The sequence below is a fragment of the Prionailurus bengalensis genome, chromosome A2, assembly GCF_016509475.1.
Source record: "Prionailurus bengalensis isolate Pbe53 chromosome A2, Fcat_Pben_1.1_paternal_pri, whole genome shotgun sequence".
Taxonomy (NCBI): Eukaryota; Metazoa; Chordata; class Mammalia; order Carnivora; family Felidae; genus Prionailurus; species Prionailurus bengalensis.
In genome coordinates this window covers 90558116-90578957 of record NC_057348.1, presented here as the reverse complement: position 1 = coordinate 90578957, position 20842 = coordinate 90558116, and the positions used below count along the sequence as shown (strand labels likewise).

Here is a 20842-nt window from a genome sequence, read left to right as displayed (position 1 = left end):
AGCTTTTGCAACTTGAATAGTCTAAGAAGCTGTGATAAGTTTCGTCATTAGAGTCTAGTTACAAGAAGAATATTTCAAGAATTCATACCCTACTAAGCCTGTTTCTTAAACAGTAGGTTTTGGCCCGTTAGTGAGCCATGAGAACAATTTAGCACATCACAGTAAACATTCATTACAAAAAAGTACAAAATAAAAATAAATATCAGAGTCTATCACAAATAGTAAAAGTAATTACTATTTTGTGAAACTTCCATTATGTGTGTATACGCATGTAGTGGGCTACAACCTAAATGCATGTCTAACTAGACTGCAGTAAAAGTTCAAACACTACATTAAAATACATTCTTCCTCAAGAAGTTTGGTGACTCTCCCAGGCCACCTGGGTGGCTCAGTCGGGTAAGCATACAATTTTGCCTCGCGTCATGGTCTCACAGTTCATGAGTTTGAGCCCTGCATCAGGCTCTGTGCTGAGTTCAGCCCCTGGCCGGGCTCAGAGCCTGGAGCCTGTTTCAGATTCTCCGTCTCCCTCTCTCTCTGCCCTCCCCCGCTCACGGTCTGTCGGTGTCTCTCAAAAATTAATAAACATTAAAAAAAAATTTTAAAAAAAGCTTGCAGACTTTCCTACTAAAAAAGTCCAGCTAAAGTTATTTTTACTTACAAAATTTTTCAATCCTTTATTTTTTCTACTATTTAATCGTGGTGAATCCATTATGAAATAATTTAAGTGTTTTCAAAAGCCTAAGAGACTTCTACAGGTACGAATACTACCTTTTATTGTTTCCCAGGAAATGATAACATTACCCTGGGGGGGCAGGGAAGGAAACAAAGTAAGGCCACATTTACTCTGTACTCTGTACCTCACTAAAAGTCAGTGTGTCAATAAAAATCAAATGATAAATTACTTACAAGAGTGATATAACTCCTAGAACAGACCTCACCAACTAAGATGTCAAGGCACACTGCTGTGGGTTACCGGAAGGTTCTCATGTCACCTTTGGCATGATAAGCTCACTTAGCCCAGAGTCCCATGCAAATTTTCCGTTCATCCAAACAACAGCCATACTTCTTTAAATAATGTACAAGATACATCTAAATTACCTAAACAATGAGGCAAGAATTTACAAAGGATTATTTATGTATAAGCTTCAATCTGGTAAATATATGTATGACAGCTAAGTAAAAATTTTAAGAAACTGCATGTAACAAAAAATCTTTTCATCTTTAATATACACAAGAGCCTTCCAGAATAATCTGTGAGAAAAAGTAACAGAACCAGATAGTCAAGTACCTGAGAATAATCTTCTGGCGTTACATGTGGACTGCTATCCTCTAGGGAATACACCAGTAAACTGCTTTGAATTTTTTCTAACCTAGTCAAGTTCTCCGGATCAAGACTAATCAAATATTCTCGTGCCTAAGAGACAAAGAAATAATGATTAAATGTTACAAACTAAATATATCCAGAAAATCTACAAATAGTCTGTTAGGGAAAAGGTTTATTAAGAAAAGCATAAACCTCTACCTATGAAATCTTTCATGAGCCAAAATGGTATAGAAGAGCAAAGAGGCAATTACCATTAATTTATATGGAAACAGGTTTGAACATTCTCCAAAAATAACCTCGCTTTTGCTTTACTGATAACACAGGACACATCTTGTGAAGGGATGCACAAATAAAGTCAGATAAAGCACAGGTGCTCCCAGACACAGATGCCCAGAGCTTGATGGTGAGATTCTGAAGGCAGCTCCAGGGGAATGAGCTTCGTATGTCACTCTTGCTGCTCAAGGAACGTGTTGTGACACACACTTGCTGACACTATTTTTGCTTTTTGCCTTTTTTCATGAAAGCAAAAATCCTCCTTGGGTTTCTTTCAATGCACAAAACCCAGTACTAATGTAGGTACTTTGTGAGAGTGTAGCGACATAACCAAAACTTTCAAAAAGTGGGAGATACTTGTGCAGTTAATAATGCCCTGTTACATATTTCGAAACTGCTAAGAGAATACATGTTAAAAGTCCTCATCACAAGACAAAAAATTTAATTATGTGAGATTTATTGTGATCATTTTACAGTATATACAAATACCTAATTATGCTGTACACCTGAAACTAATATAATGTTATGTCAATTATACTTCAGTTAAAAAAAAAAAAAAACCACACAACTATAAATTATAACCTTAGCCCATCGGGTTCGCTCCTCACTGGTTAATGCTGGTATCCCAGGTCCATCGGGTTCACTATGGCACTTCTTGTGGATATATGTCAATTGCCTTAGGGAAGATTAAAGAAAGAATATGTAAAAAAAGCATAAGCAGGATCACTAGCTACTTTTAGCCTTTAATAGGTCATATTGTTTATCAGTACTTAACTGTTTTGATGTATTATCCAAAGAAAGGGATTATGATCTCAACAGCAATTTCCCACACCTTATCTCCTTTTTTTTTTTTAAAGTGAGTGTGTGGCCTATTAACACAAAAGTATATTTAATAACTTTAAGTAATTAAATTTGCTGTTTGGCTGGTATTATTTATATTTTCAAAATGTACATGTACTTCTGGGGTCTAAGTAAATACCCCTTACAATAGAGAACTTGAAAAATATTCTGTAAATGATATCACAAATATTATGTACATCTTACCTAACTAAAAACTATGTGCATATATGTTTAACAGAATTACTCTATAACCAATTAATATTTGTGTGTAACTTCAAAAATAGAATACGTTGTCAATTTTAAATGTTTTCACATGTTACTTACAATCATTTTAAAGACTCTATTAAAGAAAAAATTTCACTCCAAAGTACTCTATACTCCCAAACTGATGAGTTTCCTGTATCTTTAAACATTTGACAGGCAAATAACAGGGTTCTTCAATAAAGAAATACACTTCCATCAATCCAAAATCCACAGAGGTTTAGCATAGGCAACAAAAGCAAAAAATTACATCAAACTAAAAGCTTCTGCACAGTTAACATCAAAATTAAAAGGCAACCTACAGAATATGAGAAAGTATTTGCAAGCCATGTATCTGATAAGAGGTTAATATTCAAAATATATAAGGAATCCCTACAACTCAATACCAAAAAACCAAATAACCCTAATTTAAAAATGGGTTAAGGAACTAAACAGACATTTCTTCAAAGACATACAAATGGCCAGCAAGTGCACGACAAGGTACTCAACATGACTACCCATCAGGGAAATATTAATCAAAACCAAAATGATACATCACTTCACAGCTATTTGGATGGTTATGAGAAAGTAAGAAGTGTTGGTGAGGATGTGGAGAAAAGAACTCTTGTGGACTGTTGGTAGGAATGTCAATTGCTGCAGCCACTATGGAAAATAGTAAGGAGTTTCCTTGAGAAATTAAAAGCAAAACTACTTTATGACCCAGCAATCCCAGTTCTGAGTGTATATCCAAAAGGAATTGAAGTCAGGACCTTACGAGACATCTGCACTCCCATGTTCACTGCAGCATTATTCACAATAGCCAAGAGGTGAAAGACACTTAAGTATCCACTGACAGATGAATGGATAAACAAAATGTAACATATATGTACAATGGAGTATCACTCACCCTTAAAAAAGAAGGAAAGGAAATCCTGCCATTGGCAACAACATGGATAAGCCTGGAGTACAATACACTAAGTGAAGTAAGTCAGACACAGGACAAATACTACATAATATCACTTACAGGAGCAAGCTAAAATAGAGTGGCATGGTGGTTTCCTGGACATGGGTAAAGAGGAAAGGGGGGGGGGGGGGTAATTAGTCAAAGGACACAAAGTTCCAGCTTTGTGGAATATCCAAGATGAATATCCTAGAGATCTACTGTAGAGCACAGGGCTTGTAATTAACAATACTGTATTGTATGCTTTAAAAAATTAAGAGGATAGGTTTTATGTTAAGTGTTATCACAAAAAAATTATTAAATAAAGGAGGCAGGCAACTTTTGGAGGTAATGGATAGGTTTATGGTAGATTGTGGTGATGGTTTCATGGGTGTGTACTTATTTCCAAACTCATCAGGATGTACACAATAAACATGTACAGCTTTTCATATGTCGATCACGCCTCAATAAAGTTTTTAAAAGTCTGTTCAAATTTTTTTAAATGCTACAGATTTGGTAACTAGGATAACCCCTTTTCCTTTAATTTGGCCATCTATGCATCTGTTTTTTAGCTACACATGCATTGTTTGATATTTAAAAGCACAAAATTTGTATTACCAGTATTTACATTTCAGACTCCTACACCTTTCAAAATATTCTATACTTGAGATTTTCTCACAATTTGGTTTCTGCCTTCATTACTTTCCACTTTCATTTACTATAATCTGGTTTTGTCCTCCAATGATTATCTTGAAACTGCATTTCTGAAAGTCACCAACAGTATCCCATAAAACAAATGTAGTAGGTTTATCTCAGTCCTGTTTTCCTGATCACAGAGTACTTAACACCCAGGAATAAATCTTAAAATTATCTTCTATCTTAGCTTTTGTAGCACTGTTCCACGGCAGTCTCCTTACCTCGCTTTCTGCTTAGTCTATTTCACTGATCATCTGTTCTCTTTTCACCACCAAACGTTCCCCCAAATCTGTCATTGACCTCTCCTGACGTCTTCTACAAGTTTCTCTTTTGGTAATTTCATCAATTTGTTTAAGAGCTTTAACTGTCTATTACCTTTGTGTAAGAGGCAACCAAATCTCTAACTTTAACCCCACTTTCTCTTAAAATTTCTGGTCCCAAATTTCCTAATGCTTGCTGATATCTCTACTTCAGTTTCAGTCAGCATTCCAAACTAGATTTAAAAATCATCTCCCTGTCCCCTTTCCAAATTAAAAGAAAAAAAGCTTATCTTAGAAGAAAACATAGGTATACATCTTTGTGACTTCGTTTTTGTTTTTTAAGGAGGCTCCATGCCCAATGTGGAGCTTCAACTCATGATGCTAGGCTCAAAAGTGGGATGCTCTACCAACTGAGCCTGCCAGGTGCCCCTAAATATTTATGACTTTGGATTAGGCAACGATTTCTCAGATACAACACCAAAAGCACAACCAAAGAAATAGAAAAGTGGACTCTGTAAAAATTAAAACATTTGTGCTTCAAAGGAAGTCAAGAATAAAATGAGAAGAGAACTCCAGAAAGGGAGAGAAATATTTGCAAATTATGTATCTGGTAAGAGACATACTTAGAATATACAAAGAAGTTTTACAACTCAATAATCAAAAGACAATCCAATTAAAAATCGGTAAAGGATTTTAATAGACTTTTCTCCAAGGAAGATACACAAATGGTCAATAAGCACATGAAAAGATGCTCAACAGCACAGAAGGAAAAGAACACTACTGCACCATTGGTGGAAATGAAAACTGGTGCAGCCACTGTGGAAAATAGTATGGAGGTTCATAAAAAAGTTAAAAATAAAACTACCTAGAATCTAGCAATCACACTACTGAGTACTTACCCAAAGAATACAAAAACGTTAATTCAAAGGGGTACATACACCCCTATGTTTATAGCAGCATTACTTACAATAGCCAAGACATGGAAACAGCCCAAGTGTTCACTGATTGATGAATGGATAAACATGTGGTATACATATACAACTGAAAACTATTCATCCATACAAAAGAATGAAATCTTGCTATTTGCAATGACATGTATGGACCTAAGTGAAATAAGTGAGCGAAAGACAAATACTATATGGTTTCACTCACATGTAGAATTTAAGAACACAACAAATGAGCAAAAGGGGGAAAAAAGGGGAGAGACAAACCCAGAAACTGACTCCTCACTATAGGCAACAAACTGATGATTACCAGAGGGGAGGTGGGGGGAGGATTGGGTTAAATCGATGATGAACACCGGCTGATGTATGGAATTGTTGAATCACTATACTGCATACCTGAAACTAATACAGTTAGGTATGTTAACTAAACTGGAATTAAAATAAAAACTTAAAAAAAAATAAAGTTCTTAGTCATTTAAAAAAATGCTCAAGATGCCTGTAATTATAAAAAAGCAAAACTAAACCACAATGAGATCCTACGTCACATCTTTTTGGTTATAGCCAAGGTTACAGGATGGCTATAACCAAAAAGACAGATAATAACAAGTGTTGGTGAGGTGACGATGCTAAGAAATTAGAACCCTCATTTACTGCTGAAGTGAATGTAAAATGGTGCAGTCATTTTAGAAAACAGTTTGGCATTCCCTCTAATAGTTAAACAGAGCTACGACCTAGCAATTCCCTCTTAGTTATGTATCCAAAAGAAATGAAAATACATATTCACACAAAAGTCTGATGTTCAGGACAGTATTATTCATAATGTCCATTAAGTGATGAATATTTACATAAAATGTGGCATATCCACAGAATGGAATATTCAGCCATTAAAAAGAATAAAGTAATAAAACATGCTACAACACATATGAGCCTTGAAAACATCATGCTAAGTAAAAGAAGCCAGGCACAAAAGACCATATATTTTAAGATTCCATTTGTATGAAATGCCCAGAATAAGCAAATATACAGACACAAAAAGTCCACTGGTGGTTATGCCAGACTAATGGGATTACAGTGTTTGGGAGATATGGGTAGTGTCTACTAATGGATGGGGTGAAAGCTGGGGAGCAATAGGGCTTTACTGCTTATGGGTCCAGGGTTACTTTTGGAGGTAACAAAATGTTCTAAAATTGATTGTAGAGATGATTGCACAATTCTGTGAATATTCTAACACATGCCAAATTTCACCCTTTATTTTTTTAAGTAGCTTCACACCCAGCACAGAGCCCAGTGTGGGGCCTGAACCCATGACCCTGAGATTATGACCTGAGCTGAGATCAAGAGTCGGACACTCAACCAAGTGAGCCACCCAGGCACCCCAAGAATTGCACACTTTAAATGGGTGAAAGGTATGGTGTGTGAATTATATCTCAATAAAGTAGTTATTAAAAACAAGAAAGAAAATGAAATGGTTCCTCCTCCTCTGTTGCCTCCTTCTGTTATACTACTACTTGCCTACCCAACCATGTTTAAAAATTTCAGTCCTATTTAATACCTTCTTTTCTTTCTAAGCCCAATCACCAACTCTTACTAATTTTATCCAATGATATTCTAATAGTGTTGTATGGTGACGATTGGTAGTTGCACTTCTGGTAAGTATAGTATAACACAGGAAAAAGTTCAATCGCTATGTTACACACTTAAAACTGATCTGGGGTGCCTGGGTGGCTCAGTCGGTTGAGCGTCTGACTTCAGCTCAGGTCATGATCTCACTCTGAGTTCGAGCCCCGCATCTGGCTCTGAGCTGTCAGCACAGCTGAGACAGCTGGAGCCCGCTTCACATTCTGTGTCTCCCCCTCTCTCTGCCCCTCCCCTGCTCATGCTCTGTCTTGGTCTCAAAAATAAATAAAAACATTTAAAAAAAATGAAAAATTTAACTTATCTAACACTGTGTGCCAACTTCCCTAATAGAAAAACTAAAAAAAAAAAAAAAAAAAAAAAAAATACTTTAATAGGGTACAAACATCTTCTATTCCGTGGATTTCAACACCTAAACACAACAAAAGGCTCACATCCAAAAAGTATAAAGAACTCCTCCCACATAGTCATATATGTATGAAAGTGCTAATTAATATAACTGTTTTCAAAAACTGCATTATGTACTGAATTTCAATGTTCACATACCCTATGACTCAACAAGTCCTTTCCTAAGTGTAATCAGAAAGAAAACGTACAAGGATTCTCACAGCATCATTTTTTGTTCTAGTAAAAACTGTAAGCCACCTAAATAATTACCCTTGAAAAGAAGAGAAAGCATGGTAACTGATGAGTGGTATGAAGGAAATTTCTAAAATACTGGAAATATTCTATTATCTTGACCTGGTGGTGGTTACATGAGTATGTAGCTGTATATTTCTGTGCACTTTTGTACATGTTTGTAATACTTAAAAAAATTTTAAAGATATATATAGATACATACAACTCAACATTTATAAGACAATCTAGGAAGATTTGAACAAATGATTGTATATTAATGATATTAAAGAATTCCTCATTTTCTAAAAGAAGCAAGTCATTAGGTGTGATAATGGTATTGCATGTGTATGATTTTAAGAGTCCTTATCTTTTAGAGGTACATACTAAAATACTTCAGTGGAAACACTATGTCTTGAGATTTTCTTTACAATAATCCATAGGAGACTGAGGGGAGGAGAAAAGGCGAGTCGATACGAGGCTCTGAATTCATAACTGTTGAAGCTAGGAGATGATAACTGTTGAAGCTGGGGTATGAGAACATGGAAGAGCTTCATTATACAGTTCCCTCAAAATTTTGAAATTTTCCATAATATACTTTGAAAATATAAACACACAAAATACTATACGTACATACTACGTGTACATACTATTTATATGCATTTAAATACATACTAGATATAAACTACATTCTTTTTTATAAGTCTTTATGTGCATATAAATTCACTAGAACAGATACAGAAGGACAGAATACACCAAACTAGTTAATGGTGATAAATTCTGGGGCAAGAAGTGGAATTGATAATATTCTCCAAGTAGAATAGATTCATATACATCTAGTAAAGTTAAAAATTAATGAAAGCTAAAAATAATAAATTTGCAAGAATCAGCATATACAGAATTATTTTTTAGCTTACTGTCCCTTTATACAAAGGCAATTGTGAACAAAATTTATTTTTTTAACTCAAGCAAAAACTTAACACCTTAAGACTCAAGAAAGTAGTTTGAAAACCTGTGAATCTCTGGTGGGGTCATCAAACATCCTTCGTGCATTACATCAAAGACAAAGACTCGGCCTCGACAAAGCACAGTAATGTGAGTTGGGGAACGCCCTTCGCTCTCTGGAAAAACAAACAGGAAATCCAAACTCAATCTCTCAAAGTTAAACAAGAGTAAAACTGCTTATTTACATCCAAAAGAAGAAAATAATCCTTGCTCCAATACTTGATAATATATTCATATATTCATCAAAAATATCGTATGAACAATAAGGTGATGGACTTTCAATTATGATATAAATATACACTCTTGAAATCTGTCCATGTGAAACAGCCAAAAATCCATGGAGTTTCAAATATTTGTACACCTTGAGACTTATATAATCCCAAACTCCTACAGGGCTTTCTAGTTTATTCATGGATAGAAATGACAAAGGGAAAAGGGCAGCAAGAAATCCTGTAGAAGAGCTATGAGAATTAGTTGCTCCTAGGCTTTATTTCAATGTTGACTGCTTATCAGATAATTTAATTGCAGTAATATCTAGCTATGATTTCTAAATAAAATAGTTTTCAGTTGAAAAAGGGCACTGTTTGAGTGGCAAGGAGAATGCTTTTTGCCAAATCTAGTTTTACTTAAGGCTCTAATCACACCTGGCAAGCCACTGATAATTGATTCTATGATTCTTTGGGCACACTTTAACTCTCCAAGAACTGTATGTTTGCTGTAAATCTCAGAATATTCTGATTTAGCCTCACTTTTCTATTACCATTGCCTTTGACAAAGGTCTTCCTATATGGTCCCTGTTCCTTTCCTCTAAGAAAAAAGACAGGAAAGACATACACTGCCAATGGAAGGAAATGTACTGATTGATATGTACAATTAACTGTGGTAAATGCTTTACACACATTATCTCATGAAACCCATCAACTACGAGGAAAGATCATCTCCTCATAGCACTTTTTTTTTTCTCTTATATCCTATTTCTTCCAGTTCTAGGAGGTAAGGTATGTATTTTCATTGTCTTTCATGGCTACTTCCAATACATTTCTTCTCTCTTCTCCTTCAAAAACCTCCTCATCTTTTTACATTTAATACTACTACATCTTATTGTTGCCATTTACTGACCACCCCCTATTCAAAATTTAGGACTGGAAAAGAAAAAAGAAAATAAGCCTGATGGCAAATTCATCAACAAATGTTGGGAGGGTGACAGGACAGGAGGGTATTACTTCAGGATGGGCCTAAGTGGGGATATTTTAGCAGAGACCTAAACGAAGTTAGGAGTGAGCATGGAAATATCTGCAAGAAGAGAATCTCAAGCAGAGGAAACGGCAAGTGCAAAGGCATTAGGACAAAATGAGATAGTTTGCTTTAAAAAAAAAAAAAAAAAGTCAGTATAGCTGCAGCAGAGAGAGGAAAGGGTAGAACGGTAGCCAGGATCAGGGCCAGGTTACATTGGCCTCAGAAAGCACTTCCAATTTTAAATATTATGAAAAGGAAGCCTATGGAGGGTTTTAAGTAAGACAGTAATAATGTGACCTCATTAGTACTTGAAAAAGGTCACTCAGGCTACTCTATGAAAAGGAGATCATAACAGTGAAGAGAACAGACAGCAAGATCAGTTGAGAGATAACTAAAGTGATCTAGGTGACAAGGATCTATGTGAAAGGTGATGGTGGCTTTGAATGAGGTGTGACACTTGAAGCAGACAAGAGGTCAATTTTTTTTTTTCTTTCCAGATGAGCGATACTACAGATTAGAACAATCCAGTAAAGAGGGAAAACTGACAACGCAGCAAAGAGAAGATAAGTATGCAGCAAGGTCCTTGATTACACAAGAAGAGGTGGGGCCCAGTGTACCATACAGAAGGTTGTCTTTATGAGACAAAGCAGTTCATCCATTTAAACAAGGGAAGGCAGAACGTAAAATAATGTATTGTGAGGGGGTTGCAGGATGGACAAGTATTTGAATGAGTAGGTTTTCTACGACTGCTGTAACAAATTACCACTAACAACACAAATGGATTATCTTACAGGTATGGGGAACAGAAGTTTGAAACTTGTCTTACTAGTCTAAAATGAAGGTCAGCACGTCTGTGTTCCTTCTGGAGGCTCTAGGGGAGAATCAGTTTCCTTTGCTTTTCCAGCTTCCAGAGACTGCCCACACTCTTGCCCTTAGGACTCTCCTCCATTTTCACAACCATCAAAGGAGGATCATGACTTTCTCATCCTGCCATCAATTGGGTTCTCTTCTGCCTCTTTCTTTACTTCTAACAACTCTTGTGATTATTTTGTGTCCACATGAATATTCCAGAATAATCTTCCCATGTCTAGTCAACTGATTAACAAACTTAACTTCATTTTTGACCTAAATTCCCCTTTACTATGTAACCTAAAACATCTGACAGGCTCCAAGGATTAGGAAGCAAACATCTCTGAGGGGCTGAGGAGCATTATTCTGCCTAAGAGATAGGTTGGTAAATTTTGTGATGGAAAGACTGCTTTACATTTATTGAGAATAAGAGTTCATTAGCTGAGAATAAAGAAAACCATGAGACAGTCTTTCTGGAAGAGAGAGAATAACCTGACAAAAATATATGGCAAGATCGGGGCACCTGGGTGGCTCAGTCGGTTAAGCATCCGACTTTGGCTGAAGTCATGATCTCACAGTTTGTGAGTTCGAGCCCCACATCAGGCTCTGTGCTGACAGCCTGGAGCCTGCTTCTAATTCTGTGTCTCCATCTCTCTCTGCCCCTTCCCCATCATGCTCTGTTTCTCTCTCTCTCTCAAAAATAAACAAACATTAAAAAATATATATATATGGCAAGGTATGCTGTGGGTCCATTTGAGGTCTGAGAAAATTAAGTGAGGTTTTCTCAAGCCAAGGAAATTGCTATGGTAATATGTAGAGGTAAGAGAGAAGATTATAATTAAACAGTGATGAGGGGTGGGTGGAGTGGGGAAAGGGGGGTGGGCAAAGATTTGAATGTGTATGCAAAGGAGTGATTACAGTGGAGGTGGCAGGAATGGAACTGTGAAGAACTGTAGAATAACTGCATTTAAGTCACAATGTGATCAAAGAAACAGCTAAGGTAGACTCCCAAAGGAAGGGAGTTGTGAAGACAAGGTGGAGATCAGAGTGAGATGCTTATAATTACCATGCAGCATCGAAACTGGAGATGGAGTTTTTGATAACAAGGTCTAGGGCATGACCACAGGAGTATGTAGCTCCTTGAGAAGGAATGGAGGTGCAGATTACTAGAGGAAGAAAGTGAAGGAAAGCAGAAGTCACGGATTATCAACAATTGGAAGTTCAAGTCATCAAGGATGTGACTGAGGTAGTAATGGAAAGAAATGCAGGGAGCCTGGTGCTGTACCAATCAATGAACAAAGGGGAATGGTCAAAAACAAAGTCACTGCAATCATGACAATCTCTGGGGATTTCACCTGATAGCTTTCCTTTTTTCCAAAGCTCAAACTGTAAGGAAGAAGGGAAAGTGGAAAGAATAACAGGAGATAAAGAGCATACAACATCTCCTACCTTTCTTCTAGTACCAAAGTATGAGAGAAAATATACCCACTTGAGATGGTTATAGGGAACGCAGTAAGCTCAAAGAATAACCAGGTTTAGTAACAAAACCCTTCAAAGTAAACAGGAACTTTCAGAGAAAAGGTTGAAGATATAAAGGATTTTGCTGACTGTGTGCTTCAGGAAGTACAGAAGAGTCTGGAAAAGGAAAGGAGAGTGGGTCACAGTAGTAAGGAACGTAGATCAAATTAGGCTATGCACAAATCCACGAATCCAGAGGACAGGCTATGATCTGAGAAGTCTGAACTTCTAGGCAAAATGAGGTAAACAGGGCAAAAGGCATGACGGAATTAGTGTTAATGGTCTCTTAAGGAGGAAGTAAAAATAAAAATAGTTCTAACTATTGCCTCCTTATTGACACCATCCTTTGAGCCACAGCAGCTTACAGGCTGCCTCCACATACATCATTTCTTCAATTTTCTCTGTCTCCAAGATAGATTCCATGACCCATTTTAATTTCTCTCTTCCAAAACACTTAAATCTTCCACTTTCTCTTTCTGCACCTGCTTGATTGTTGTAGGAAAAAAAAAAAGAATATATCATCCAATTTTAAATTCGTAAACACCATTTCAAATGGGCACTCAACACTGATCAGCTACCCTACATTTCCATAGCAAATGTGCTTCTCCCACTTTCCAAAAATGACTAGTATTTCACACCATCTCCTTTCTCCTCAAATCTTCTACCCCAGGTGATGACCTCAGTTCTCATTTCACCAACGAAAACACAAGGAATTCATAGGACCTCCTCATCTTCCCACAACAAAATTGGTCAATTATGTCTGCATCTAGATGCACACTTTCTGCATTCCCTCTCATCACTGCTCTTGTCAAAGACCAACCCCTCCACCATTTCTACTTTTTTGACCCTCTCAGCTCTTATCTTTTCAAAGACTCTGGCTGTTTATTCTTACCCCTGTAAGATTATTGTTCTTTCTCTCCTATGTCAATCTCATGACGTAATAGCACTCATTTTTATTTAAATTTTAGCTAGCCAACATCTAGTGCAGTATTGGTTTCAGCAGAATTCAGTGATTCATCGCTCACATACAACTCCCAGTCCTCATCACAACTGCCCTCCTTAATACCCATCACCAATATAAGCCCATCTCCCACCCACCTCCCTCCATCAGCCTCAGTTTGTTCTCTATCATTAAGAGTCTCCTGTGGTGTTTTCCCCTCTCCCTCTTTCCAACCCCCTCTTCTCATATGGTCATGTTTGGTTTCTTAAATTCCACATAAGAGCGAAATCGTATGGTTTCTCTGAGTTGTTTTGCTTAGCCTAATACATTCTAGTTTCATCCATGTCATTTCAAATGGCAAGATTTCATTCTTTTTGATGGCTAATATTCCGTTGTGTGGGTGTATGTGTGTATACATATGTGTATATGCATATACACATATATATGCATACACACATAGTTTGACTATTGTGGATAATGCTGCTATAAACACTGGGGTCTGTGGACCCCTCTGAATCTGTACTTTTGTATCCTTTGGGTAAATACCTAATAGTCCAATTGCTAGATGATAGGGTAGTTCTATTATTAGTTTTTTGAGGAACCTACATACTGTTCTCCAGAGCGGCTGCACCAGTTTATATTCCCACTCACAGTTCAAGAGGTTTCCCCTTTCTCTGCATCCTTGTCAATGCCTGTTGTTTCTTGTGTTGTTGATTTTAGCCATTCTGACAGGTATGAGGTGGTTATCTCATTGTGGTTTTGATGTGTAGTTCCCTGATGAGTGATGTTGAGTATCTTTTTATGTGTCTGTTAGCCATTTGGATGTCTTCTTTGGAAAAGTGTCCATTCATGTCTTCTGCCCATTTCTTCAGTGGATTGTTTTTTGGGTGTTGAGTTTGGCAAGTTCTTTATAGACTTTATCTGATACGTCATTTGCAAATATCTTCTCCTATTCCATAAGTTACCTTTTAGTTTTGATTGCTTCCTTCACTGTACAGAAGCTTTTCATCTTGATGAAACAGTTCACATTTGCTTTTTTTCCCCTTGCCTCCAGCAACGTGTCTAGTAAGAAGCTGCTGTTGCCAAGGTCAAAGAGGTTGCTACCTGTGATCTCCTCTAGGATTTTGATGGTTTCATGTCTCATATTTAGGGCTTTCATCCTTTTTGAATTTACTTTTGTGTATGATGTAAGAAAGTGGTCTAAGCTTCATTCTTCCACATGTCACTGTCCAGTTTTCCCAACGCCATTTGTTGAAGGGACTATCTTTTTTCCATTTGATATTCTTTCCTGCTTTGTTGAAGAGGAGTTGACCATGTAGTTGTGGGTCCATTTCTGGGTTTTCTATTCTGTTCCATTGATCTTTGTGTCTCTTTTTGTGCCAGTAACAATAGTGTCTTGATGACTACAGCTTTGTAATATAGCTTGAAATCAGAATTATGATGCCTCCAGTCTTTTCTTTTTTAGGATTGCTTGGACAATTCGGGGTCTTTTGTGGTTCCATACAAATTTTAGGATTGTTTGTTCTAGCTCTGCCAAAAATGGTAGTGGTATTTTGATTGGGATTGCACTAAATGTATAGATCCCTTTGGGTAGTATAGACATTTTAACAATGTTTTGTTCTTCAGTGACCATGGAATGCTTTTCCATTTCTTGGTGTGCTCTTCAATTTCTTTCCCAAGTGTTGAATAGTTTTCAGAGTACTTCTTTAGTTAGGTTTATTCCTAGGTATCTTACTGTTTTTTGATGTAATTGCAAATGGGATCAATTCCTTGATTTCTTTTTCTGCTACTTTGTTACTGGTGTATAGAAATGCAACAGATTTCTGCATGTTGATTTTATATCCTGTGATTGTGCTGAATTCACGTATTAGTTCTAACAATTTTTTGGTGGCATCTTTTGAGTTTTCTACATACAGTACCATGTCATCTGCAAATAGCGGAAGTTTGACTTCTTCCTTGCCAATTTGGATGCCTTTTCTCTTTGTTATACAACAGTACCCATTAAAAAAAAATAAAGTATCTCCCACTGTACATCAAAACTTCTTCCGTAAGGATTATTTCCAAATGTTGTCACTACTTACTTGGCTTCCTTTCATCTTTTCCAGTCGAGCTCCCTTCCCCAACTTCCACTAAGAGTGCTCTTGTCGAGGGCAGCTGGTCCATGTCATGTTGACAAATAATTTGGTCACTTTTAAATTTTATCTCAGTTGACCTTTGGAGCATTCAGTACAACACCTCCTCCTCCTGGCTTCCGGGAGACCACTGTCCTTGCTTCCTTCCCACTTTAGTCTCTTTTGCTGTGTTCGACTCTTCCGACCACCAAATACCATATTTAATTGTGCTAAGCATCATTATTTGTTCACTTGATAATCTTCCTCTTTATGTGTTACAAAAGCTACTCTTAGGGCTTTAAAATGTTTTCTATGCCTGCTAATATTGATTCCTAAATCTCTTGGTGCAGCACTGAAACTGCTCCCCCAGCCCAAACTTTGCATCCAACTATCTACTTGCATTTCCACTTCAGATGTCTAAAAGGCATCTTAAACTCAACATAGCCTAAGGGACCTCTTAATTTCCTCCCTGAATATTTCGTCCCAATTTTTCCCACCTCATCAACCAACACACCTATCTACCCCATTTCTTAAGCCAAATACCTTGAAGTCATCTGATTCCCCTTTTTTCTTACATCTCATAACCAATCTATGAATAATTCTGCTAAACCCAAAACCAAAATATATCCAGAATCTAAAGAACTTTTTATCGGTTCCACATTATTACGCTAGTACAAGTCATTATTGTAGCTCACTAGAACTACTAAAACTATTTTCTAACTTATCTCCCTGCTTCTACCACTGTCTGTTTCCTAAAAATCTTAATCTTCAAACAGCAGGTACAATCATCTTTTCAAAACATAAACCTGATCACATCACTTACCTCCTCAAAACTCACTAATACTATCTTATTCACATTTTAAATAAAATCCAAATCCACGAGTTGGCTTCCAAATTACCATATGATCCAGCCTCTAGTCTCCACTCCAGTCGGCCACCTCCCCGTGGCCTAGTGTGCTCCATCCATATTTCCCTTCAAACATGCCAAATTTATTCATGCCCAGGGGATTTCTTCCCTCAACACAAAAACAATATGAACCAATCAAAAATAAAAAGACAAAAAACTGCTGTAACATCTTATTCATATCCTCAGAGATGCTTTCCCTGACTACCTAAACAGCCACCTGCTTACCCATTATTTGAATTCTCTATACAGTATTTATCACCAACTCTGTTATTTGTTTACTTATTACCTCAGCTTTATCCCTAACTATACCTCTTTGCATGGCTGTAAGTATAAGAATATAGTTTATGATAGCTTGAAGGACTGTATTAAGAGGCACATTGTTAAATTAGTGACTGCATTTTACATGCCCAAACACCATAAAATACCTAGGAATAAACCTAACCAAAGAGGTAAAAGACCTGTATGCTGAAAACTGTTCAAAGCTTATGAAAGAAATTGAAGACGACACTAAGAAATCAAAGAACATTTCATGCTCATAGATTAGAAGAATATTGTTAAAATGTCGAAACTATCCAAAGCAATCTACACACTCAATGCAATCCTTATCAAAATTGCACCAGCATTCTTCACAGAGTTAAAACAATCCTAAAATTTCTATGGAACCACAAAAGACCCCAAATAGCCAAAGTAATGTTGAAAAAGAAAACCAAAGCTGGAAGTATCACAATCCCACACTTCAACTCGCAATACATGCTGTATCTTAAAGGATTATTTTATCTATCTTAGAACATACCTATGAAATAGTAAAGATTGAACTTGAAAACCAGGTTGACTGACTGGAGTTCTTAACCGATACGCATATTTCTCTCTTTGCTACGGCTATTCCATTTTCTCCTGTTCATTTTTTCCATTCATGTTTGGGCATTAAACTTTATGCCCTAAGTAACCAGGTTTTTCACTTGCAACATCAAGATAAATGTGTGTGGGCCTGAGGACATTAAATATCTCAAGCATCTAATGAGGTTTACAAAGAGGAGTTTATGAAAGTAAACTCATATTCCTCACACTACAAGCAAAACTGGCAAAGAAATTTTACTTTTAAACAAAATTTCAGGTAAGAAAAATATCCTTTCATAGTTACATTCTGCAGTAACTATAAACTATGTTATTAAATATATAAAAAAGAAAAAGATCCTGAAATAACCAAACACAAGTAGTTACTACAATAGAATTTTCCATTTTGAGATATGCTAGCACACCAAGCAGAATTTACCATTAAGCGGACAGTAAAAACAAAAACTTTGGTGAGTCAATCTGAACTCATATGCCTTCAAGAAGACTGACACCAGGCTCTCACCTCAAAAGGCTGGGAGTGGAAGGAAGGGCATACTCACAGAGAAATGGGGCATAATAACCATATATAAGCAAACACTCAAAAAGAAAATTCAAGTAAGAGGGCAGAGACAGAAAGATCCAAATCATATGCTCCAGATTTCCCAATATTCTAATTGATAATGTTCTTTAAAATTTAAATACTCAAATGATGCAACATAAGCACCAGCTTTTATATAAAACTATATAAGACACATTTTATAAAATCCATTCCCAGGGCATCTGGGTGGCTCAGTTGGTTTAACATCAAACTCTTGATTTCAGCTCAGGTCATGATCTCACAATTGGTGAGTTCATGCCCCATGTCAAGCTCTGGGCTGGCAGCAAGAAGCCGGCTTGGGATTCTCTCTATCCCCTCCCTCTGTGCCCCTCTCTCTCTCAAAATAAATAAGCATTAAAAAAAAAAAATCGAGGGGTGCCTGGGTGGCGCAGTCGGTTAAGCGTCCGACTTCAGCCAGGTCACGATCTCGCGGTCCGTGAGTTCGAGCCCCGCGTCAGGCTCTGGGCTGATGGCTCGGAGCCTGGAGCCTGTTTCCAATTCTGTGTCTCCCTCTCTCTCTGCCCCTCCCCCGTTCATGCTCTGTCTCTCTCTGTCCGAAAAATAAATAAACGTTGAAAAAAAAAAAATCCATTCCCATAAATTACTTACAACTAAAAGGTTCACAGAAAGCCTCCAATTAGTCATCCACAGCATCACAGTAGAAACCACAGCACAACTATCCAAATCCTAATGACTTAACCAAAAAAGTACCCATGTTTTCTACTTACCAGTCCTAAAATAATTCATAATTGAATCTCTAGTAATCCCTGGAATCTTGCATGTGGAAAACACCATTCGGAATTGATCCATATCTAGAGGATTATTTCCAACTTTATGAACAGGCACTTTTTCCCTATTAAAACAAACAAAAAAAAGTATTTTGGTCAACGAGTCTTTATAACACTTGTAAAACAAGTAGTCACAACTATAGTATCCTTGAATAACTAAAAATCAGCTTCTCAACATTTTGCCACCTAAAACTGTAGGTAAACCTGTTACTAAATTCACATAACTGTCCTTACTTTCTTAATAGCTGCCAGTAGTTCAAGTTATGCCAAAGACTTATACTTCCTCTTTCCAACTGAGTGCCTTCCTTTGGAGGCCAGTAGTGTTCAATGTAAGGTGCAGGACCAGCAAAATTGACATTCAGTTGTGACGGTAAACGAGCATCCAGATAGGCAACATTCAGCCACCATTCTTCCAGCTAAAAGAAATTAAGAACTTCAGCCTAATGCAATTGGGTATACTTGAATGTATAATTGCTGCCAAAGAAAACCAAAAAAACAAAAGCTGTATTTGTTCTTTTCTCTTTACTCTTTAACACTTAAAAACACATTTACTTACCCACATCAAATTGTACACAGACAATGGACTTTAAGTCAATTTTACCTCAGTAAGCTATTCTTTTTTTTTTTTTTTAATTTTTTTAATGTTTATTTATTTCTGAGACAGAGAGAGACAGCACATGAGTGTGGGAGGAGCAGAGAGAGAGGGAGACACAGAATCGGAAGCAGGCTCCAGGCTCTGAGCCATCAGCCCAGAGCCTGACGCGGGGCTCGAACTCATGGACAGTGAGATCGTGACCTGGCTGAAGTCGGACGCTTAACCGACTGCGCCACCCAGGTGCCCCTCAGTAAGCTATTCTTAAAAAAATGATAAATTAAAAAATAAAAACACACTTTCTTGTTTTAAATTATCACAGATATTGAAAAATGGTATTATAATCATTTCTTTCTTCTGGAACTATAGGATCTTAATTATAATTACATTACAAAAAACAGGCAACAAGAAAGCACTGAAAAGGCACCTTCAGATAGATCATACTGAAGTCACAACACCAAAGTCCTTTGGTGAGTTTTCCCAGAGTACTTTGGGTATAATAAATATTTAACAAATCCTCACTTAATTATAACAACTAGTAAGACATTTGCAATTTTCCTTTTCCAAGCAAAAACTGCAGTGCTAAATCAGAACTATGAAACCTTTTCAGTACACATAAAACTAATTTAGAATTTTCAGTGCTTTCTGTGTCCTTCTTTTATAATATGCAACTAAATTTCAGGCAGATATGCAGATCTCATCAAATTATCTAGAGTTATTTTTTAAGAAATGGATGTTATAAACTATAATCATTCAGAAAAGGAAGTAACCAAAAAGGATACAGACTTCTTACCTTACCCTGATTCAATTAAAATTGCTCAAGTCTCAAGACTGCGAAGAAAGAAATCTCAAAGTATAAAATTCTATTACTCCTTCATAGTTATCAATGACTAATGGGAAGATCAACTTGCTTTTTATTTCTAAAGCTTAAATACAGTTACAATCATTATTTCTAGATTAAGGCAATTTTTTTTTAATGTTTATGAGAGAGAGAGCACGAGTCATTGAGGGGCAGAAAGAGAGAGAGCCACAGAATTTGAAGCAGGCTCCAGGTTCTCAGCTGTCAGCACAAAGCCCAATACAGGGCTCAAATCCACAAACTGCGAGATCACGACCTGAGCCAAAGCCAGAAGTTTAACCGACTGAACCACCCAGGCACCCTGGCAATTTTTTTAAATTACGAAAACCTAACCTCTGGTTCACACTACAGAAGTAGAGTAGCTAAGCTGAAGAAGCCCAAGATTCCTTAAAGAAAATTATGCACTGCCTCAGTAATGACTGTATCAACATCTCCCCCTCAATCTATCTAATTCCAACATGTAATACTCAAAACCATTCTCCACTCCAACTTTGTAATGGCCCTTTCTCTCCCATGCAATGTTTAAGTATTTGTATGCCACCTATGTGGCATGTCTATTTTTTTCAGGCTAGGATTACCTGAACAAAATGTTTCTCTCAAAGCAGGGTCTGCAGATCACCTCCACCAGGACCACATGGAAAGTTAAAATAAGGACTTCTGGACCCCCATTTCAGAGATACTGAATCAGAATCACTGGTCCCAGGAAGTCTGCATTTTAACAAGTTCTCCATGTGGTAAAAGAAAAGTTCACACACAACACTTAAAACTCCCTAGAGTTAAACAATTCCCTCATTCTTCTGGATGATTACAATAACAATGACTGCAAGGATATTTACAC

At 36.9% G+C, this 20842-nt stretch overlaps 1 protein-coding gene across 3 annotated transcripts in view; it reads right to left on the bottom strand.

Annotated features, from left to right (window-relative positions):
• The window catches only part of CROT (carnitine O-octanoyltransferase), a 47697-nt gene that overhangs the window by 18847 nt on the left and 8008 nt on the right, over positions 1-20842 (bottom strand). For all 3 annotated transcript variants that reach the window (XM_043588750.1, XM_043588751.1, XM_043588752.1), the window contains 5 exons: positions 18788-18969; positions 18494-18618; positions 8780-8888; positions 2180-2273; positions 1289-1414 (listed from right to left, as the gene is read on the bottom strand). In XM_043588750.1, the coding sequence (XP_043444685.1) occupies positions 1289-1414; positions 2180-2273; positions 8780-8888; positions 18494-18618; positions 18788-18969 (636 nt within the window). The remainder of the gene's footprint in view (positions 1-1288; positions 1415-2179; positions 2274-8779; positions 8889-18493; positions 18619-18787; positions 18970-20842) is intronic.